Source organism: Pituophis catenifer, unplaced genomic scaffold (genome assembly GCF_029215685.1).
Source record: "Pituophis catenifer annectens isolate HBS135680 unplaced genomic scaffold, rPitCat1.0.hap2 SCAF_3, whole genome shotgun sequence".
Taxonomy (NCBI): Eukaryota; Metazoa; Chordata; class Lepidosauria; order Squamata; family Colubridae; genus Pituophis; species Pituophis catenifer.
In genome coordinates this window covers 102,948,170-102,971,921 of record NW_027256883.1, presented here as the reverse complement: position 1 = coordinate 102,971,921, position 23,752 = coordinate 102,948,170, and the positions used below count along the sequence as shown (strand labels likewise).

Here is a 23,752-nt window from a genome sequence, read left to right as displayed (position 1 = left end):
ATTCTGGGAGTTGAAGTCCACAACTCTCTGCCTGCTTGATTGCAGGCAGGGAGATTCAGTTGCTTGCAGATGCAATGGATTGCAGGGATTACAGCAAGGTGTTGTGACCAGCAGCTAAGGTAAGCAAGCTGAGGGCGGGAGGGGGAGGGATTTTTGCTACCGATTAGCAGGGAACTCAGCTGGGGTCAGAGCTTGGATCGTCAAGAGCCATTTAAAAGGAAAAAAGTTTTTTTCTTTTATATGGGTCTGGCGATCCAAGCTGAGTTGCCTGATTATTTATTTAATTTATTTTATTTTATGCAATTTATATGCCGCCCTTCTCCCGAAGGACTCAGGGCGGCTTACAAAGAATAAAATTCAACAATTTAAATTTAAATGTAAATTAAAATCCAGTTAAATTTAATTAAAATTATTTAATTAATTAGTTGATTAGCAGGCAACTCAGGTGGGATCGTCAGAGCTTGGCTCGTCAGAGCCATGTAAAAGAAAAAAAAGGCTCTGGTGATCGTGTGGCTCAGCTGGGCATGGGGGACAGGGACAGGGATTTTTGCTACCGGTTCTCCGAACTGCCCGCCACCATCGCTACCCACTCGCCCGAGCCGGTCTGAACTGGGAGCATTTCACCCCTGCTTCTCTCCACTTCTTACCCCAGACGGATTGCACAGATGAGCCTCGTCATTCCAATAGAGAATGCAGAATCCGTAGTCCTCATTAAGCAGAGAGTAGTTGGGAAATTATTGCTGCCGGTTTAGATCCATGCCAATACGGGTTTTCCATTTTCCATTATCTAACTTATGCTTCTTCATGTTGATTTTGCAGGCTTTGGGATGTAGAAAAATGTAGAACTGCAGTATAATATACCACGCTGCTACCATACACTGGTACATGTTCTTTTTAGGTGTATATGTAATGTTTTCTCAAGTACATAAGACATTTTGAAATTTACATGAAGTCGGAGAAAACTACAGAACCTGGAATTTGTCACTAAAAATAGGGGGGGGGGGAATTCACTGCTCACTATCTTCCTTTTCCTGGAAGGCCCAGCAATGGTTTTACAAGATAGAATATTGGGAATAGGTATAAGGCCCACAAATATTTTCTGTTATCCCATTTATTTCTCATACATTTGCTTGATACTTGAACACCTAGCCCTATTCAACAAAATGCAATTCAGAGGAGAAAGAAAGGTCCTACACTTTGTCTAGAAAAATCAAAAGAACTATAGATTGTATATGGCTCAACAGCAGTAATTGTGAGAAGGATTTAGGAGTCCAAGTGAACAACCACTTAAGTATGAGCTAGCAGTGTGCTGCAGCTGCAAAAAAAAAAAGCCAATGCAGTCCTAGGTTGCATCAAACAGAGGGATAGTATCAAGGTTTCCTGAAGTGTAAGTGCCATTTTATACTATTTTGGTAAAAGCACAGTGGGAATACTGCATACCCTTTTGGTCTCTACAGTACAAAAAAAATGTTGAGGCTCTAGAAAGAGTGTACAGAACAACAACAAAGATAACTAGGGAATTGGAGGCTAAAACATAAAAGGTTGAAGAAACTGGGTATGCCTAATGAAGAGAAAGACTAAGGGTCACATGATAGCAGTCTTCCAGTATTTGAGGGGATGTCACAGAGAAAAGGGGGTCCACATATTCTCCAAAACACCTGTGGGCAGAACAAGAAATAACAAATGAAAACTTATCAAGGAGAGATCCAACTTAGGAAGGATAAATTTTCTGACAGTAAGAACAATTAATCAGTGGAACAGCTTGCCTCCAGAAGTTGTGGGTGCTCCATCACTGAAGATTTTTAAGAAGAGTTTGGACAGCCACGTATCCAGAATAATATAGGGGTTAGATTAGAAGATCTTCAAGGTCCCTTCCAATTCTTTTATTCTGTATTCTGATTTCAGTTTATCAAAGATCTTGATAGAAAGAGGGGGCAGAAGTGTTGAAACATGTGGCAAGATGATGGATAAGGTACAATAAGGCAACTTTACCAGTGTAAACTTTACTTGATGTAGCAAAAGGAACAGGGCATGCTTTGGGACTCTCCATCAGCCTTCCTGCACATTTGACACACATCCACTGTTAATCTTTAACATTTTTTAAAAAAATTGAGACTCTGGTATAATTGGCCTGTTCCTGGAATCATGGCAGTCATTTGTTTCCCAAACTATCGCCTTGGTTCATTACTCCTATGACCTTCATTTATTACTATCCTTTAACGAGCCCACTTCTTTCTTTTTCTACTGACATTTTTTTCTTTTTAAAGTCTGAATTTCTTTTGAGCTTATAATATTGTTTTCCTGCAATAGCTGCTTCCTAATACAACTCTTTTGTGATTATAGTTAATATTTTATTCTGGTCCTTTCACTCTTAAAACTGTTGAAACTGCATATACATTAGTTTTCTAAACTGTTCCGTCTCATTGGAATGGGGGATAAACATACTTCTAGTATCTTCATTTTCAGAAGTTCCCAACTCTCCTGTGCTCCCTTTTACCTGAAAGTCAAGTAGACTTGCATATACTTCTCTACATCTTTTGAAATTGGCTATCCTAATACCAGTATTCAGTATATATATGCAAAAATTCCATTTGTTTATATCTCTTCAACCAGCTCTTCTTCATTAGAATTACATTTAAGAAAGACAATCAGTTTTTTTCTTTAACTTTTTGAAATTGCAAAATTATTTGTTTCAGGTACCTCATTCCCTAAATCCAGCATCTTTCTTGCCTTCTCCCTCGCCTTTTAATCTGCTGTCCAAAGGACTCTTTTGCAAAACTAGAGGGGGTGCATAGAACACAACAAAATCATAAAATTATAGGGTCTGAAGTGACCTCACATCAGTAACTACCTTACTGCCAAGCTCCACTTTTTTAAAAGGTGAGGGTGGATCTGCTTAGACAGTTGCATCACACTGCCTGGAAGTCATAGAAGAGAGAATATAGAATCAGAAGTCTTTTAGCCCAAGCCACTGCTTAAGGCAGGAGACCTTATACCACAGGTGTCAAACTTGCCATGTCACATTGCCATCATGTTTCACAATGTTTTCCCTTTGCAGAGCTGGGATGTGTGTGGCCTGCGTGTGACACATTCAGCCCATGGGCTGCCAGTTTGACATCTCTGCTATACCATCCCAGTCAAATGGCTGTCCAGCATATTCTTGAAAACCTCCAATGGAGCAGCCACAACTTTGAAAGGCAAGATATTCCACTGATTAATTGTTCTGTCAGGAAATTTCTCCTTAGTTCTAGGCTGGATCACTCTTTAACAAGCTTCCACCCATTATTTCTTATCTTGCCCTTTGGTGCTCTGGAGAATAAATTAATCCCCTTTCCTCTGTGACAGCCCCTCAAGTACTGGAAGACAGTACTAGATGTCACTATCTAGATGTCAATGTGTCAAGTATTAGATGTCATTTCCTAATCCTTCTCTTTGATATTAGGCCAGAGGTCTTCAAACTTGGCAGCTTTAAGACTTGTGGACTTCAACTCCCAGAATTCTCCAACTAGCATAGCTTGAAGTCCACAAGTCTTAAAAGCTGCCAAGTTTGAAGACCTCTGGGTTAGACATATCTATCTCCCTTAACCGTTCATCATAAAGTTTAGCTTCTAGACCCTTTCTGAACTTTCTAGGAGCATATTTTTTGTATCATAGTAACCATAAGTGGACCCAGTATTCCAAGTGTGGCTTCACTAGTGCAGTATAACGTGCGCCTTGCAACCTCCAAGACTCATCCCCTTAATGTAATAGGCTCCTCAACCTCACCTGCACTCTTGCTACCCTGATGCCAAGCCTCCACACTTGTACACATTACCCCTCACCCCACTTTTGCGGACAGCTCCCTCTCTTGTTATTCCCGGAACCAGCCGAGCTCGAATATCTTCCGAACTCAAATAGGAAAGCATGCGCCGGAAAAGAGCACTGGTCCTGCAGAGAGTTCCGGTAAACTCGGAAGTTACGCACTGTCTAGGACGTATGTGTCGATATTCTCTAGTTTCCGTTTAGGCCTAGTTTCCGGAAAGGAGCTGTTGCCGTTAGATCTGCGAGATGACTACTATGTTCGCTGATACTATCCTTATTGTTTTCATTTCGGTCTGCACCGCTTTGTTAGCGGAGGGTGAGTGCGGAAAAGGAGGATAGAATCAGTTTCTCTCCAAGTGAAAAGGACGGAGAGCAGGATGGGGGCTACAGTTAGGGTCATCTTCCTTTAATCAATTTTAATTGTATTTGTTGCAACTTGGTGCACATTCAGTTGGTATTGGTATTCCATGATCATGCTAGAGTGGATTTTGCACTTCTGTCCAGAAACTGGCAGGATAGTTATAGGGGCTCCGATTCTTTTACGTCGAGGGAGTGGAAGTGAATGCTTGCCTTGCAGTCCAAAGGACAACGGAATGGGGATGGGAATCAGGAAGGTGCTGGATGACTTCTCAGGTGATTCAGAAAGTGGTGCCCACCTGAATTCCACCTCAGAACCTTGGTGGCTTATTTTGCCAGGGATGATTAAAATGGTCATATTTGAATTCCTTGATCCATTGCTTGAAGCTAAAAAAGTTAGAAATATTATATTAATTCTGTCGGTCAAAATTGTTACAATTGAAATATCCACATTAATATGTACATGACAAAAGTGCAGAATTAAATGTATTTTTCTAACCTTCATGATAAACACACAAGTCTAATTTTATGCTCAATATTCAAAATCATTGAATCACATCCAGCCCATAACTTTATACCAGAAGACTATTAAATGTGGCATGCCAATTACACCAATAGCTGATGTTATAATGAATAAGAAATCAGCACTCTGCATTTTACAGAAAATAAATCTCAGAAAAGTCTTCCCAGATCTGTCTAAAACACATGGCTTCACACCATCTTTAAAAGTGTTTTTTTTCCCTAACATGGGACAATGTCATTCACAATGCATTTTGTTTACAGTACCCTTTGTCTATCAGCCAATCTGTTCAAGATCAAAATGTTATCACTGATAAATATAAGTGGAAGCTGGAGCAAGGAGAAAGCAGTGAGTTTTGTCTTGGGAGCCATGGGATGTGTCTTTGTAGAGGCTTAGTGACCAGATTACAGTAATTCTGATTAGTTCTGTTCTGTAAAATCTCCACAAACACCAAAATAGCAAATCTGTGCATTGGGCAACTCGATTCCCCCCCCCCCCACACACACACTCTTCATGCCTGTGAATGACTAAAGTGCCATGGGTATTGATTTTGTGGTTACAAATAAATTGTAGCTATTAGGCAAATCCATGAATAACAAGATTCAACTGTATTATGTAACCATTACTGGATAGCAGCAATAACCCAGTATTTTTGCCTGAATTCCCCAGCACATCTTTTTTTTTTTATTGAAAAGTTTTATAAGAAATTCAAACAATTTTCTCCCCCCCACCCTTTCCCCTTCCCCACATAAATTGTACATTTTCTTATACATAAGAAATCCTACATATACATGTTTCCCTTAAAGAAAGCATTAAAATAAGACATTTTAATTACATTCGGAGTTGCTCTTCTTCTCTTTCTTCCCTCATTCCACAACAAACCTTCTTCTCCTCCTTTCTTTCCCTTCCCTCCCTCCTCTTGTCTCCTACTTTCTGCTACCTCTTCTCCCACCTCATCCTACTTCCTTTCCCTTTCCCCCACTTCTCTCTTCTTTTCCCCCTTCTTGCCTTCACTCCTACCCCTATCACCTTCCCTTCCCTTCCTCCTCTCCTTTCTTCCATTCCTCACCCTCCCTCTCCTCCTCCTACCCCCTCCTCCTCTCTCCTTTCTAACTTTTTTGCTGTGAAATATTTTCCTCCTTTAGTGTCTGAGCAACTCCTGTATTCTACTCATAGAATATACTTTCTTCTACTAAAACATTTCTCTATTCATCACCTTTCCCCCCCATCCCTTATCCCCCCCTCCCCACCCCACCCTGACTTCCCAGAGCAAAAACAGGGTATAGCATCTAACAAACATATACTAAAATAAACTAACAAATTATAAAGTTCAAAACTCCTGCATGTTCTTTAACTCCCTTGCTCCAATTCATCAACCTCCCTTTTTTCGTCGGGCCCTGAAAACCTATTTATTTCAACTAGCTGGGCTGGCTTGAGTTAAATTTTTAATTGATTTTAAATTGGGTTGTTTTAATTTATGGCCACAATATTTAATTATTTTAAACTGTTTTTAAATTTTGTATGTCCTGTTTTTTACTTTGGCTGTTCACCGCCCTGAGTCCTATTTGGAGAAGGGCGGTATAGAAATTGAAACAAATAAATAAAATAATAAATAAATAAATATAAATTCTCAAAACCAATTAAATTAAATTCATTCTTCCTACTTATAAAAAAGAAAAAGAAAAAACTTTTTCTTGATGTATAATCTGATACTTTAGCAGTCTTACAAACAGTAGAAATCATGAATAAATTCCATTTCTATTCCAGAAAAAAAGAAAAAAAAATTTTTTCATCTTAAAATCTTACACATTTTATCTCATATATCTTTTAAAATAATATAGTCTTATGTTAAGCATTTTAAAAATCTCTTAATACCTTTAAAGCACTTATTTACCAAATATAAATTTCAGAATCTACAGGAGGGTGTCTTTCAATTTTTCAATTAACCGTCTTAATACTTCTAACTTTTTAGAGAGCAACCCTTAACTATCCAAAACTAATTATCATTTTGCAATAAAATTCGGAATTTAACATTAATCCTCTTCGCTTCAAAGGGTTAGACATCTTAAAAGCTTATACAATTTATCTCATATATCTTGTAAAATAATATAACCTTATGTTAAAACATTTTAAAAATCTCTTAATGCCATTAAAACACATATTTGCCCGATGCCAATTTCAAAATCCACAGGTAGATATCTTCCTTAATCTTCTGTTCTTCTCTTCTTTCTATATTTTTTCCAATCCTTTTTTTTTATAAATTCTGTCAACAGTCCCCCCCAGTTTTATTTTTGAAACTTTTAAAATGGTGATTTGAGGTTGATGCGCGTTTTCTAACTTGAAATCCCCATTTCGTCTCTTCTTGCTTGTATAATCATTCAGTCCATTTCTTTGTCCATATAGCCAAAATTTGTTGCCATAAAGATTGCCAGCTTGCAATAAAGAAACTATTTGTTGCTTTTCTGTCATTTTTTATTTATTTTATTTATTTATTTTTAATTTGATTTATATGCCGCCCTTCTCCGGAGACTCAGGGCGGCTTACAATGCGTTAAGCAATAGCCTTCATACTTTTGTATATTTATACAAAGTCAGCTTATTGCCCCCACAAACTGGGTCCTCATTTAACCTACCTTAGAAAGGATGGAAGGCTGAGTCGACCTTGAGCCTGGTAAGATTCGAACCTGCAGAAATTGCAGGCAGCTGTGTTAATAACAGGGTGCATTAAACCACTGTACTACCAAGGCTCTTGGTATGGAAACGTCCACCAAAACCTTTGTTTCAACTGTACCAGCTAGTGTCTTAATCCTGTCCATCTCCTGATCTTCCAAAAACAAATTTCTCTGAATAATTTCCTGCTGTCCCTCTAACAACTGCTTATATTTTCCCGAGCTGTTTTTTGAAAAAGCCCTTTCGATTGTATCCAACAAGGCTGAAGTAAAAAAGTCTAGAAGTTCTTGAAAAGCCTGGACAGTCACGGCTTGGGAATTTGCTGATTCACCAGCCCTGTTGTCAGCCATATTTCAGCCACTTTGTATTTATCCAGCTATCAGGACAACAATTCAACTCTTTTCCACACAGTATAAAAACCAGATTTTAGTTAAAATCAGTACCAAATTCTTTTCCTCAATACCAAATTCTTTTCCTGGCTGCTTCCCCTTTAAAACTTTTTCTTAGGGTGTAATCCAGTAGCTGTATCACTGTTGCAAACTTTAACAAGCTTTAACAAGCACTTTCCCTGGTAGTTTCCTCCTCCCGCCCTCAGGCGCCATTTTCTGCATTTAAAAGCGGAGTTAAAGTGTTACTTGCAAATTTTCCTTTTGTTTTCTCCTGATTTGCTCTGTCTGCTATCAAAGTAAAGATGTTAAAAGTCCCCCCCCCCCCGTTGATTTTCAGCAGATTTTGGTCGCAGCTTCTAGCTCCGCTTTAGCGGAGTCGTCTCTGGTCCGGAGTAGCTTGACAGGCTTCTATAGGGAGCCCACACCCTTTGTGCCCCAGGATTTCTCCTAGCGCACTTGGGGGGCTCTACCTCCACCTGTCAACTCTTCTCTCTCCCCTTTGCCCGGGGAGAGGGTTCCAAGCCTCCAGACAGCAGTTTTTCGGCTGTTCTGGGGCTTTTACAGAACCAGGGATCGGGCGCTCGTAAAAGAGTGTCTTCAAAGCTTGCGGAGCCAAGCGGAAGTCCCCAGCACATCTTGAAGCTGGAAGTCTGTCAGGATGAATGAGAGATAGAATAGAATTGTATATTCTGGAAGAGACATTATTAATTTATGGTTAAGTATTAATTTGTAGGGGAAAACTAAATCAAGATGGCAAAAAATAATTCACTTCATATTTATGAAGTGGGTTGGACCTTTTCCTCTCCATTCAGCAATTCTGCTTAATTGTGTGCAATTAATTAATTGTGTGAGGGGTGTGTGTGCAATAAGCTTTTGCCTAAAACTGTAGTTAGGCACCAGAGAAAAGTGCTTGGTTGTTTCTCATAGTTTTACAGCAATGATAACTAGATAATTTCAACCAGAGTGTTGGCATCATTTTATTGATGGTCTCACTTTAATAGCTAGTGGAGCATCTTGGAAAGCCCTTGCTGGTTACTATATGAAATAATGGTCTGATCTATCAGTGCTTCCTTTATTTTTTTATAATTTCGAAAAGTATGCACTAGAAAATCTTACTCAGGTTCAAAATAGCACCAAAATAGTACCTTTATTTTTAAAAGTTGGGGCAGAGAATCAAAGGATACTTCCATAAATCCTTCCAAATGCTATCTTGAATTTTCAAGATCTCCTTTACAACCCAATTTTGAAATAGTGAGATGGACTGCAAATATTCTAATACAAGTAAAAACTATTTACTGAACATATAAATATCAACAAATAACTGGGACTTTTCACCTGAGAAGTTGCATTTGCTTCTTCCTCATTTTATTGTATTGTAAATTTAAAATTATTGTTTCATAATACTACAGGTAGGAAAATTAATTGCATGGAATCGTAAAACATTGAGCAGTTGTGAGACTTTCTTCTCACTAAATAATCAAGGTTCTTGCTATGCCAGATACGAATAACTAAGATTGGTTCAAGGGCCACATCAGGCTTTGCATTGCAGAATGTTAGCTGCGGTCCAAAAGTAAAGGAGACACGGAGTTGAGTTTTAAATTTATGAGAGCGGACTTTGAATATTTTAAGTGGTTAGGGTTAACCCCAATTAATGCAAAATGGAAAAAAAATGCCTTGGATGTTCTGTCCCACTGATAGAATCAACTGGTCTGAAGATTTTTATGTGTTTCTGCCCAGTTGTACAACTTTTTCCGTCTTATGTTTATTTCAGGCATAACATGGGTTCTGGTGTATAGAACAGATAAGTATAAAAGACTGAAAGCAGAAGTGGAGAAACAGAGTAAAAAATGTGAGTATGTTTGCAAATACAGTGGTTAAAATGCAGTATGCAGGTGCTTCTGATGACTGCTGCCTACCAGCAGTTCAAATCTCACCAGCTCAAGGATGAGTCAGCCTTCCATTCTTCCGAGGTTGGTAAAATGAGGAGCCAGATTGTTGGGGACCATATGCTGACACTGTAAACCGCTTAGAGAGGCTGTAAAACACTGTGAAGTAGATATAAGTCTAAGTGCTGTTGCTATTGCTACGTTATTATATAAGGCTGAGTTACATTCTTTACTAGGCTGAGTTGTAGTTATAAATCTTTGTGGTTGGTTTGTGATCTATATGCAATAACCCTAGCAGCCAATCCTCCCCAAGTGAGATACATGTTGCAAAGCAGTGGTAAATAAAACAATACCCAGCAAAGGTGAAAGACTGGCATATAAACTGCACTTTTTGAGTTTTAACATTTTTATTGAGTTATAAAGTGTTGTAAAATACAAAAGTAAATAGAGAAGCAATGGAGGGGGGAGGGAAATAGAGAAGAGAAGTGAGGAAAGATGGAGGGGGGAGAGAAAAAGAAGCATTGACTTTCAACTCTCTGTTACAGTAAAATAAGGCATTAACATCAAATCACTACTTTTTGCTTTTCCATAATAGTATGAACAAGTCATTTCTATAAAGATTTATCAGCCTAATCTGTAAAACCTAGAGTTAAGAGTTTCATTCTTTTCTGCATCAAGCACGAAGTTCAGAAGTGGCCTCTGTGTGGAAACAAAAGTACTTACTGTATTTTTTGGAGTATAAGACACACCTTTCCCTCCGTAAAAGAGGGTGAAAATTTGGGTGCGTCTTATACACTGAATGTAGCCCAGCCCACGAGGCCAAAAACGTGAGGCACGGAGGAGGCGATGGTCTGTGGCAATCCCTAAACCTGGAACAGCTGATTGGGGGTATTCCGGGAGGCCGATCCACCTGCCAATCAGCTGCTCATGCTGAATCAGGCTGCAATAATGTGCTGAAGCTGACCTGGCTGTTCGCTATTTGCTGCAAGGACGTGTCAGAGTTTGCAGCTGCAATCATATCCAGAAAGCACACACAAGTAACTGATTCAGCAGGATTCAATAACTTCTCTTTATATAACACATGAAGTAAATATACAATACCAAAAGCAGGTTTTCCAACATAGTAGTAAATACAAGCAAAACAAGCAGAGGAGAGGAGTTTCAGTTTTAGTTTAAGAGCTCAGCACAGCATGCAGCTTTAGTACAGAACAGTTGAGCTAAGCCACACCCAGGCTCCTCGCTGTCTCCTTGTTGCTCACACAGCAAATACTGTTTCAGTTTTCAAACAGCCCTCAATTCTCACACACTGACAGGATGCTAGCCAGATGAATACCGATACATGCTGGTAGGCAGAGGCAGATTTTTTTTTCTTATTTTCCTCCCCAAAAACTAAGGTGCGTCTTATACTCCAGAGCGTCTTATACTCCGAAAAATATGGTATGTTCTTTTCTTTAATCAAAGTAGTCAATTTTGCCATTTCAGCCAACTCCATCAACTTCTACAACCATTCGTTCATGGTAGGAATTTGGTCCTTCCATTTTTGTACATACAATAGTCTGGCTGCTGTCAACATATATAGTAACAAAGTTCCAATTTTTTTCTCCACTTCTTTTTCCATTAGGCCCAAAAGGAAAAGTTCTGGTTTCATTTTTATCTCCAGTTTCAAAATTTTCTGTATTAAAATATGAATCATACTCCAAAAATTTTTTTGCTTTATCACATGTCCACCATGGATGATAAAAAGTCTCTTCTTTACTTTTACACTTCCAACATTCATTTGACAAACCTTTATATATCTTACATAACTTATCTGGTGTTAAATACCAACGATACATCATCTTACAGAAATTTTGTTTTAGATTATAATTTAATGTAAATTTTAAAACCTTCGTCCACATATTTTCCCATTGTTTAAGCATCACATTATATCCAAAATTCCTTGTCCACTTAATCATGCAATGTTTTACATATTCATTTTCCAAATTCAATTTTAATAACATTTTATAGATCTTAGCAATAATATGTTCATCGTTACCACATAATGAAATTTCCAATTCATTTTTAACAAAGTCAAATCCATAACACCTTTTATCCAGTTTAAACCTTTCTTTCAGTTGTTGATAAGTAAACCACTGGCAAACATAACCTTCCGATTCAAGTTCTTCCCTCAGCTTTAATATTGGGTCACCAGAGTTGAGAGATAAAATTTTACTATATGTCAGCCAGTCTGGTTTTGCCACCATTTTTTTTCTAAAAAGAACTTCCTGTGGTGACTGTCAGCATCCGCTCTTTCATTGCTTACTTGCTCGGCTGCCATGAAACGGGGGGGGGGGGGAGCTATTGGAATTCTTGGGAGGGGGAAGCGAGCCAGTGGAAAAGGAAAGTAAATCTTTGCTGCAGCGTTTTCTTTGAAGCTGATAACGACTCAAGGTCAAAGGTCATGGCATAGCAATAGGATGACACTGCCAGATGTTTGCTCCCATGGAAATTTCCATGGATTTTATTGTAGAATTGCCCGAAAGTGGGGGGAACACAGTTATTTGGGTGGTTACTGATTTGTTTTTTAAACAAGTGCATTTCATCCCATGTCCCAAGATCCCTTCTGCAACAACACTTGCAAAAATGTTTGTCTAACATGTATACAGGTTACATGGCGCTCCAGAACGTATAATTTCGGATAGAAGAGTTCAATTTACCTCCCATTTTTGGAAAGAGTTCCTAGGGTTGATAGGCTCCGCCCAAGGTTTAAGCTCCGCCCCCCCCAGACTAATGGGGCTTGTGAGAGAACCAATTCTGTATTAGAACAATATCTGAGATGTTACATAAATTATCAGCAAGATAACTGGGCAGATTTCCTGCCGTTTGCAGAGGTGGCCTATAATAACTCCATACACAGCAGCACAGGGTTTACCCCTTTCAAGGTGGCCTCTGGCCAAGATTTTGTGCTCATTCCAGAGTTGCCTCAGGAAAAACCACAAACCCCTCCTTGGTTGATTGGATGGCACTAGGTCAGTAACTCGCAAGGCACTGGATGAAGCACATCTGGCTCATAAAGCCCAAGCCGATAAAAAGAGGGCTCAAGCACAAAATTATAAAGTTGGTGATATGGTTTACCTTTCCATCAAATACTTGCAAACTACCCAAAAGTCAAAAAAGCTTAGACCCAAGTATGTGGGTCCTTTTCTGGTAGTTTGGATCATAAACCCAGTCACAGTACAATTGGAGTTACCAAAAAATTTGCGGCGAATTCATCCGGTGTTTCATGTCAGTTTGCTAAAACCGGAGTGTTCGTCTCTTTTACGTCCAGACCAAGAACCTCCTCCTGTCCCCATATAATTGAAGGGGAACAGCATTTTGAGGTCAAGGAAATATTAGACTCTAGAAAGCAGTATTTGGTGGCCTGGAAACATTTCCCATTATCTAAGGCTGAATGGGTGAATAAACAAGATATTCGAACTCCAAAGAAAGTACAATAGTTTCACTCCAAATATCCTGATAAACCTTAATCTGATTTTATGTCATGCTTTATTTCTGTGATCATCTGTTTTATGTCATTTTGGTTTCTTGTAGGAATAATGTCTCTTCTGCAGGAGGGTCGAATGTCAGCCTCCGCTCTTTCTTTTTTTTTTCTTTTTTGTAAATATTTTTTAATTTTTTTCCAAACATAAACATAAAATATAACTTTCAAGAACAGCGTTTCGATCCGGTCACAGATGGTTAACAATCTTACATTCTTTTAACACGCTCTATTCCACTTTTCCATTACATCTTTTGAAAATTTAAAACAGAAAAAAAAAACAAATTTAAACATGAAATTTTAACATTTTCATCTAAACAAATCTAATATATCAATACAGTTTTAGCTTCAAATTAAATTTCAACTCATTATCTCTGTATCTATATCTCATCAATATCCAAATAGTTATTAACAATATTCTTGTCAGCATTCTGATGCTGCCATAAAAAGACGAGGCTTGACTTTTCACCTACTTATTTCTTTGTAGATAATATTCCCTAGGAGATGAGATGGTGGGGGGGAACATTCCTATGGGGTGAAGTCAGAAGCTGAGGAGACTGACTTGGAAGATGGCCAATGAGAAGATGAGAATTGGGGAACGGAAAGGGAAGGGTTTGGGGGTCAGAGGGTTAGTATCAGCTACGACTTAAGTCGGGGCCAGATCTGTCGTACTTAATAAATGGAATACTTCAGCAAAGATTAATTGTTTGGGAGTGCAATTTATTTGAGATGACATCGAAACCTGACAGATAGCCGATACTCCTTTCCAAGCCAAGCTGGCTGACATCCAATCCTCCCGTTCCCTCCCTGACGTACGGAGTGAATGGAGATATTCAACTGACGCCATGGCTGAAGAAAGTTTTATTCAAGCAACTGGAAAAGAGCCAGTCTTGATTCCAGCCAGCTTGGAAGTCACAAAATCTCAACCCTGCCCGTCTCCCCCGGCAAAGTTGCAAGATAGCCAAGGTCAGACGATGGTGCTGCAAGCCAAGAAGAAGGCAGATAAGTACTCGGGGGTTTTGCCAAAAGCTGCAGAGGTTGAGTTTCCTTTCCTGAACGTGCAGGAGAAGGGGAAACCCCAAAGTGAATTTGGGAGGGCAGACTGTATATGGGCCAGGCACCAAGAAATTTCAAGGATGCCATTCGATAGCCCCATAGATGAATTGAAGGAGAAATTTGACCGTGCCATCCTTCGGGAGGAGGAGCCATCATGCAGACCAAAGGAAGAGAGAGGCCGTAGGCTGAAGTGCAGCCCTTCCCCCCTCCCTAGCAGAAGGAGAAGGAGCCCAAAAATGCATCCATGGGTTCCCCCCTGGCCCAGCAAGCAGAGCAGCCTAGATGGGACAGCACCTCCCTACCCTAGAATGAGAGATGAGGAAGAGGACCATCAGCACCGAGGCCAGACTTACAGAGCCCCGCACTGGGAGGAGAGGGCAGCGAGGGAGGAGCCACCCCGGTTCAGAGGGAAGTTCGATGGCGACCCAGACCACCTAGCCCAATTTCTCGATACCGCTGAGATCTACATAGAGCGTTATCGACACCTCTACCCATTTCCCAGAGCCCCAGTGAGTGCCATTTCCGAAGGGTTGGAGGGAAAAGCAAGGAGATGGTCAGCAGCCCTCTACAAGAACAGGGCCCCCCAACTGCAAGACTCAGACAGGTTCTTACAACTACTACGAGCCCAGTTCGAGGAGGCAGAGGAGGACCCCTATGTGGAGGGCGAGCTCAGAAACCTAATGCAGAAGGGGAAGCCCATCAGAGAGCATATCCGTGAATTCAGGAGAGTCATTGGGACCCTGCCTCCCCTACCGGAGTGACTGCTGGTGTACTTCTTGAGGACAAGCCTAGATGAGAGAATTGCCCAAGTGACCGCTTATTGAGACATCCCGAACCGAGTCTCCAAATGGTTCCGGGTAGCGATAAAAGTCGACAGAGGGTTGCGGGCCAACGACACGTCGAAGCAACCAGATAGCAAGGAGAGAGGCCAACCGGACCAGAGGCCACCCAGTAGACGAGGAACTGCAGCACCACAGCCCACCCATTGGCCAGTCCCACAGAGCCCGCTGAAGTGCTACAGATGCGGGGGGATTGGTCACCTGGCAGCAATGTGTGGAACCCCTAGACCGAGACCAGATCCACCGCCCAAGGCACGACCAGAGCGAGGGCCCAAACGCGCCACCCATGTGCCACGGAAAGCTCCCGAGGGCCCGGAGGTCTTCGCTCACCTGACCGAAACGAGGAATCCCAGATGAGGGAGATCAATTCCCCGAATCTTATGACAGCGAGGATGAAAGTGAAAACGACCCGATGGTGAGTGGACCCGTCCATCCTTTTCTTTTCCCCATACGCCTAACAGCCCCGAAAACAGGGACCCAAAGGACTTTCCAAGCCCTAATAGACTCTGGCAGCACAAGGTGCCTGGTCAACCTACCCACAGTCCTAAAATTGGGGATCTGAGCTAAAAAGCTCAAACACCCAATTCGATTTGAGCAAGTTGATGGATCTTTAGTGGGGGGAACTTACACCACACACTTGACTGAGCCAGTGAGGCTGGAACTGGGAAATGATTTGGTTCATAATAGCCCCTAAGATGACAGACCCAGTAATACTGGGACTCTTGTGGCTGGACAAATGGGGTCCAATCATCTGGTGGCAAGAGGGGACCCGCAGATTGAGGATAGCAAAGCGGCCCCAACCTCTGCCGCTCCAACCAGGACAGACGCCCCCCACACTCGAGCCCCACCTTCTCCCGCCTGAACAAAAGAAGATGGCGCCGACACAAGGGCCCCTCCCAAAGGGCACTGTGAAGCAGCTGGGGGCACATCGGACAGCTCCCATGAAGCAGAACAGATCCCAAAAGAGTACCAAGACCTTGCAGAGGTATTTAGCGAGGCCGAGTGTGACGTCCTATCCCCCCTACCGCGATGCTGACTGCGCCATCGAAATCATCCCTGGGGCAAAACTACCTAAACTTAAATTGTATGCCATGACGCCCCGTGAAATGCAAGAAATGCGAAACTACATAGACAAGAACCTACAAAGGGGTTTCATTGAGCCAGCCAAACCGCGAGTCGCAGCACCGGTCCTTTTCAAAGAGAAGAAAGACAGCTCTATGCGTCTGGCAGTTGACTTTCGAGTTATCAATGCGGTCTGCGTACACAACTTATATCCCCTCCCCCTCATGAAAGACATGCTAGCCCACCTGGCCAAGGGGAAGGTTTTCACCAAACTAGACCTCCGCGAAGCCTACTACCGAATATGCATCAGGGAAGGAGACGAGTGGAAGACAGCATTCAACTGCCCCATGGGGAGTTTTCAATTCAAGGTGATACCATTTGGGCTACAGGGAGCCCCAGCGGTGTTTATGCAGCTGATAAATGAAGTTCTACATGACCACCTCTATAAGGGGGTCCTCGTCTACCTAGATGACATTCTCATTTACACGGAGACCATAGACGAACACGTACGCCTCGTCCGTCAAGTGCTGGAAAAACTGCTGAGGGCAAGCCTGTATGTCAAACTGTCAAAATGCGAGTTCCACCAATCATGACTAGACTACCTAGGCTACCGAATATCAACCGAAGGAATAGAGATGGACCCAACCAAAGTCCAATCAGTTCTACAATGGCAGCCCCCTCGCACCCACAGACAACTGCAAAGCTTCCTAAGGTTCGCGAACTTCTACAGACAATTCATCCCCTCGTTCGCAAGAATTGCCAAACCTCTGACGAAACTCCTAAAGACAGGGAGTCCGGCGACGAAACCCTGCCCGGGACAACCCCTACAGTGGGACCTGACCTGCCAACGGGCATTCAAGACACTAAAAGAGATGTTTGCAAAAGAACCTGTCTTAAAGCATCCTGACCCTGAACAGCCCTTCGTTATCCAAGCATATGTAAGCGATGTGGCAGTGGGGGCCGTGCTGCTCCAAAAGAACAGCCAAGGTAATCTACAGCCTTGTGCCTACACCTCCTGCAAGCTCACCGACACAGAGAGGTGATGGGCGTCGTGGGAGAAGGAAGCATTCGCGGTGAGATGGGCGTTGTTGACCTGGTGGCACCTACTAGAGGGAGGCCAGAAACCGTTCGAAGTTTGGACTGATCATAAGAATCTGGAGGCCCTCAGAACCCCACGGAAATTGTCGCCCAGGCAGGTCCTGTGGGCTCAATACTTCAATCATTTCAACTTCGAGCTCAAGCACATCCCAGGGGGGAAGAACTTTCTGGCTGATGCCCTCTCCCGGATGCCCCAATACAACAGTGAGCGGGAGCAGGTAGTGAATGCCATCATCCCCTCCACCCAAGCAGTGGGTCAGGTAGTCATCAGACAGCAACGACGTGACCAGCAGGGCCAACCTACAAGTGACTTAACTACAAGACTAAAAACCGAAACAGCAGCGGACCCCTGGTTTCGAGACAATCAACACCTCTTGACAAAAAGGGATGACCTAGCATGGAAGGGGACAAAACTCTATGTCCCACAGACTCTACGCATCCTGATCCTCAAGAGGAGCCACGATGTCAAACCAGCGGGACATTTTGGCTTCCTAAAGACTCTGCACTTAGCACGGAGACAGTTCTGGTGGCCCCACATGAGAAAGGACGTAGACAGTTACATAAAAAGTTGTTCCGTCTGTGCCACGATGAAGGGACAACCAGGATGCCCTCCCGGGCTGCTGCAACCAGTAGCTGAACCAACGAGACCATGGGAGGAGATTGTGATGGATTTCATAGTAGAACTGCCGAGAAGTGGTGGCAACACAGTGATCTGGACTGTAATAGGCTTATTCTCCTAACAGGCACACTTTATACCCTGCAGCGGGCTACCCTCAGCCCGCCAATTATCCAAACTGTTCCTGAAACACATCTACCGCCTGCATGGAGTACCCAGAAGAATCACATCCGACTGAGGGGTCCAATTCACAGCAAAATTTTGGAGGGAGTTCCTACGATCCATAGGTTTATCCCAAGGCCTCAGCTCAGCATTTCACCCGAGCACCAATGGGAGGGTGGAGAGACTGAATGCCATGATAGAGCAGTATTTAAGATGCTACGTCAACTACCAACAGTCCAATTGGGCAGACCTCCTATCGTCTGCGGAGGTTGCGTATAATAACGCTGTCCACAGTAGCACGGGATTAACCCCGTTTAAAATAGTGAGTGGTATGGATTTCATCCCCATGCAGAGTACCCAAGGGAGCCCTCTTCCTCAGTCAGCTTGACCGATTGGATGGATATGTTGAGGGAAACCTGGGAGAACGTTAAGAGGACGTTGGCCAAGGTGGCACAATCCTATAAGAAACAAGCAGACAAGCACCGAACTCCCCAAAGACCATTCCAAGTGGGGGAGAAGGTTTATCTCTCTACCAAGTTTTTGAGACTTAGACTCCCGAGCAAGAAATTGGGCCCGAAATTTATAGGACCTTTCCCTATAGAAAAAATAATCAACCCGGTTACAGTACAACTGTGGTTGCCCCGGCTACTAGGGAAGATACACCCCGTTTTCCACAGCAGCCTCCTAAAGCCTGTGGTGGGGTCAACTTTAAGGCCAGTGCCACGTGACCCCCCCCCCCGAGCCCCTGATTGTTAGGGGCCATACTCACTATGAGGTACAGCGAATTTTTGATTCGAGGTGGCATAGGGGGCGCCTCCAATACTTGATTAAGTGGAAGGGTTACCCCTTGTCAGAGGCTTCCTGGGTGAAGAGGACAAATATCCAAGCTGATCGCCTTATAGCCAAATTCCATGCAGATCACCTGGGTAAGGTGGGAGGGGGTGGGACACACCCTCGGACGGGCTAACGGTACTTAATTTGTTTTTCTTTTCCCTGAAACAGGCCTCCCTGGAAAAATGAAGGGAGAGGGGCCGGATGTCAGCATTCTGATGCTGCCATAAAAAGACGAGGCTTGACTTTTCACCTACTTATTTCTTTGTAGATAATATCCCCTAGGAGATGAGATGGTGGGGGGGAACATTCCTATGGGGTGAAGTCAGAAGCTGAGGAGACTGACTTGGAAGATGGCCAATGAAAAGATGAGAATTGGGGAACGGAAAGAGAAGGGTTTGGGGGTCAGAGGGTTAGTATCGGCTACAACTTAAGTCGAGGCCAGATCTGTCATACTCAATAAATGGAATACTTCAGCAAAGATTAATTGTTTGGGAGTGCAATTTATTTGAGATGACATCGAAACCTGACAATTCTAGTCTCTTATTCTAATTATATACCTTACAATTTTATCACCAGAATTATCAAGTTCAATTTCAATACAACTCCATTTTGTTAAAATTTATAAGACACAATTTTATCAACATCTTAATTATTTGACCCTTTTTATCAAATTAGAATATCTTAAACTTTCCAATTTAATATCCCACATATTACACAGTTTTATCACAAGAACATATTGCTTATTCTTTTCCAAGTTATCAACTCTTTTGAGATTATTCCCAATATTATCTCCTCCCGATCTCCCCACGTTATAGGCTGATTTCCAGCATATTGTATTTGGCTAGTTTCTAGCATAATCTCCCAAACTCCTCCATTGTTTGGCTGACTTCCAGCATATTTTATTTGGCTAATTTCTAGCATAGTCTCCTCCAGAACTCCTTCCATTGTTTGGCTGATTTCCAGCATATTGTATTTGGCTAGTTTCTAGCCTAATCTTCTCCCAGACTCCCTCCATTGTTTGGCTGATTTCCAGCATATTTTATTTGGCTAATTTCTAGCATAGTCTCCTCCAGAACTCCCTCCATTCTTTGGCTGATTTCCAGCATTTTATTGGCTGATTTCCAGCATTTTATGTTTGGCTGATTTACATCATAGTCTCCTCCAGCTCTCCTGCCATTGTTTGGCTGATTTCCAGCATTTTAGTTATTTCCCCACTTATTTCCTCTGAGTCTCTAACTCTTATCTAGTTAGTATCCTTCCCCTCATTATTTTAGTTTTCCCTTACATCATAATTATCTATTTGATCTTTATGTCTCAACATATTCATCAAAATTAATTCTCATTATATTTCATAGTAATCATCATTTCCAGTATTTGTTGAATTAAATCACAATTTATCTCTATCATCTGTGTATTTCATATTTTCATTCAATAACTTTGAATGCAGTTTGTTTGCAGTTGAAGCATATTATAACAAATAATAGGTTTTCTTAAAATATCGCACATTAGTATACACTTCTCATTGTAATTTTTAACCACTTAGTATATAAATCCCTATTTTAATTGCCATTTATTATTTTCTTTCTTTATTATTCCAAAAACCTTCCTGTTTTAATCCAAAAAAAACCCAAAACCTTTTATTCCTTTAGGCTTTTAAGCATTACATTACAATTTAATTACATTTAGTTTTAATCTATTTTCTTTCTTCTTTTTCTTGTCTGTCCACCTGTTCCACTTCAAAGTTCACCTATTCAAATTAAAAGTGCTATATATCACTTTAATGCTCTTATAATGTCTGCTCCAATCGTGATGTATCGACTTCCTGTGTTGTATTCGTGCGCCACACCTTTGTGCTAAGTCTGTAAATTTCCATTATAGAAAGGGTCCAAGATCTTTCTTCTTTCTTAAAATCACCCAGAATATGATAAAAATTTCCAAAATCCATTAGTCTAATGTTAATTCCAAAGTAATCATAATAATCCAAAGTAAAAAGCCATTTAAGATATTTCTTTTACAAGCAGAAAGTAAAATCTCTTCAATCCACTCTCCTGCTTAGTCACCACAGACTTCATGGCAATTTTGTAGCCATCCGTCTGTCAATCTTCATTAACTTCGTTAACTTTCACAAGTTTAGATTCCGAAAAAAACATTTCTTCAATCCACTCCAAAGAAAACAACAACAAAAAAAAGAGTCCAATTTTCCAAATTATTAAAAACAAATTCTTCGCACCACACCTTTTTCTTGCTAGGCCAGTTAGTTTCAATTCTAGTAAATCCAGAGTGTTTCTTCTTTCTTCTTTTTAAAATCACCCAGCGACAGAACAGGAATCTCCAAAATCCTTAAGTCTGAAGTTAATTTCAAAATAATCCAAAGTAAAATTCCATTCATAGTGTTTCTTTTCCAAATAGAAGGGAAATCTCTTTAATCCACATTCCGCTTAGTCACTGCAGACTCCATAGCTACAATGTAACCGTTCATCTGCCTTTCTTCATTAACTTTCCAAAGTTGTTGACTCCCAAAAAAAAGCAAAAAAAAAAAAAAAGTTTCTCCAATCCATTCCAATTAGAAAAATAGGGAAAATAAAATCCAATTTTCTAATTCAATAAAAGCCGATTCTTCCAAATCAATTATACTAAAAAATTCAAACATGGGTCATTTATTTCCAATTAATTATTCTGTGTCAAATTTTCAAGCCCCAAATCTCTGTAGCCGCTTTTTAAATTTTGGGTTCTTATTTTTTTTTTTTTAAAAAAGAAATCCATTGTTTCTTGCCTGGGTTGGTGTCACTCACCCGGCTTCGAAAAACTCTTCCTTTCCTCTTCTCTCCTGCACATTCTTTTCACGGTCCGCCATGGCTTTGTGGCAGCCGCCATGGCTGCCTACCCCCACCGCCGACTTCGAGGATTCCCTTTGGCTTCCGAGGAACTTGCCTGTTCCTCTAAGCCTTCCGAGGTGCTCCTCGTCTCCCCCTATCCCTACAAGACAGGGTCGGTCCGAAGACCGATCGATCGGTGGTTTGTCAGTTGGAGTTTCCGCGGGATCGTTAGAGCCCGCCATAGCCCCGACTAGCGCTGCGGCGCCAGACCGGAAGTCTGCCTCCGCTCTTTCATTGCTTACTTGCTCGGCTGCCATGAAACGGGGGGAGGGGGAAGCTATTGGAATTCTTGGGAGGGGGAAGCGAGCTGGTGGAAAAGGAAAGTAAATCTTTGCTGCAGCATTTTCTTTGAAGCTGATAACGTCTCAAGGTCAATGGTTGTGGCATAGCAAGAGGATGACACTCCCAGACGTTTGCTCCCACCTGACCTCTGGAGAACTTGTGGATTGGATGATTTACGCTGGACAGTTGGGGGTGTGTGCTTTCTATATGTGATTTTCGCGCCTTTGCTTCAGACCTTGCTTTTCTTTGACTGCATTCAGTTCTTATCCAGTAAAAGTTACCTTTTTCTATGAAAATGGAGTCGGGTTTTTTCTTTCTTGGATAATGAAAGGAGGCCGTCCTGACTGTGACACCCAAAGAGGCAGCTTCGTAGAGAGCCTTGTTTTATATTTATTCCAAACTCTTAGTATGGCACGTCTTAACAAAATGGTTATTAAAATCAACATTAACTTTATTTTTATCATACCATAAGTAGCCTTGCCATCCAAACCTTAATTCATGGCCCTCTAGTTTGAGTAACCTCTTATTCTGGAGACTCACCCATTCTTTTGCCCAGGTCATGCAGGCATCAAAATACAATTTCATATCTGGTAGACCCAAACCCCCTCTTTCCTTAGCATCTTGCAGTAGCTAATATCTAATTCTTGGTTTTTTCCCTTGACATATGAACTTGGAAATATCCTTCTGCTATTATTTAAATGGATTGTTAGTTGTGAGTATTGGTAATGTCTGAAATTAAAAAAAAAACATCTTTGGTAAGATATTCATCTTGATTACCGAGATTCTACCCAATAGTGATAAATGCAGTTTATCCCATCTTTGTAAAATCCTGTTTAATATCCCTCCAAAGAGGGACATAGTTATTTTGAAATAGTTTTATGTTTGTACTTGTCAACATAACCCCTAAGTATTTCACCTTTTTCTCAACTCTAAAACCCAACTTTTTATTTAATATATCACTATCCAAAGGAGGCATATTTTTAGTCAGCATTGTTGTTTTCTGTTTATTTATTTTGAAACATGCCAAAGTCCCAAACTCATTCAGTTTTCTCAATAAATATTCTATATTATTTTTGGGTCCTGTAAAAATATAACCAGATCATCAGCGAAGGTCCTCAATTTATAAATTTCTTTCTTAATATTTATTTCATTTTCATCTTCATTTCATTTTATTAGATTTCTATACCGCCCTACTCCCGAAGGACTCAGGGCGGTGCACAGCCAAACAATAAAAACACATACAATACAAAATTTAAAAAATAGAATAAAATCAAATTAAATAATTTTGGCCCCAACAAATTTAAAACCCCAAACTTTTAAAACCAATTTAAAATTGAATATATAAAATACTAAAAGATATTTAAAATTTAAAAAATCTTTTATAAAAGAGGGGGAAAATTAGGCCAGGCCGGCCTGGTGAAATAGTAAGGTCTTTTAAGGCGCGGCAGAAGGTGTGCAGATCCGGGATCCTCCGTATCTCTGGGGGGAGCTCGTTCCAGATAGTAGGTGCCCCCACAGAGAAGGCTCTCCCCCTGGGGGCCGCCAGTCGGCATTGTTTCGCCGACGGCACCCGGAGGAGCCCCTCTCTATGGGAGCGTACCGGCCGGTGGGAGGCTATTGGTGGTAGTAGGCGGTCCCGCAAGTACCCGGGTCCTAAGCCATGGAGCGCTTTAAAGGTGGTAACCAGAACCTTGAAGCGCACCCGGAAGACCACCAGGAGCCAGTGCAGCTCGCGCAAGAGGGATGTTACATGGGAACGTCATGTCGCTCCCATTACCACCCACGCGG

At 41.5% G+C, this 23,752-nt stretch overlaps 1 protein-coding gene and 1 long non-coding RNA gene across 4 annotated transcripts in view; one reads left to right on the top strand and one right to left on the bottom strand.

The window, feature by feature from the left end:
- Nucleotides 1-1,118: 1,118 nt before the first annotated feature.
- Nucleotides 1,119-3,913, bottom strand: LOC139313731 (uncharacterized). The gene is made up of 4 exons (XR_011600156.1): nt 3,766-3,913; nt 2,701-2,778; nt 1,767-1,917; nt 1,119-1,658 (listed from the first exon to the last, which is right to left on the bottom strand). It is a non-coding gene; the product is annotated as an uncharacterized lncRNA (long non-coding RNA).
- Nucleotides 3,914-4,012: 99 nt separating this feature from the next.
- LOC139314897 (calcium load-activated calcium channel) overlaps nt 4,013-23,752 on the top strand; it is a 188,552-nt gene continuing 168,812 nt past the window's right edge. For 2 of the 3 annotated variants that reach the window (XM_070940873.1, XM_070940876.1), the window contains exons 1-2: nt 4,013-4,117; nt 9,508-9,585. In XM_070940873.1, the coding sequence (XP_070796974.1) occupies nt 4,048-4,117; nt 9,508-9,585 (148 nt within the window). In that variant the 5' untranslated portion in view covers nt 4,013-4,047. Of the gene's footprint in view, nt 4,118-4,256; nt 4,435-9,507; nt 9,586-23,752 lie in introns of those variants that run through there. The other variant, XM_070940877.1, reaches the window with a different exon arrangement.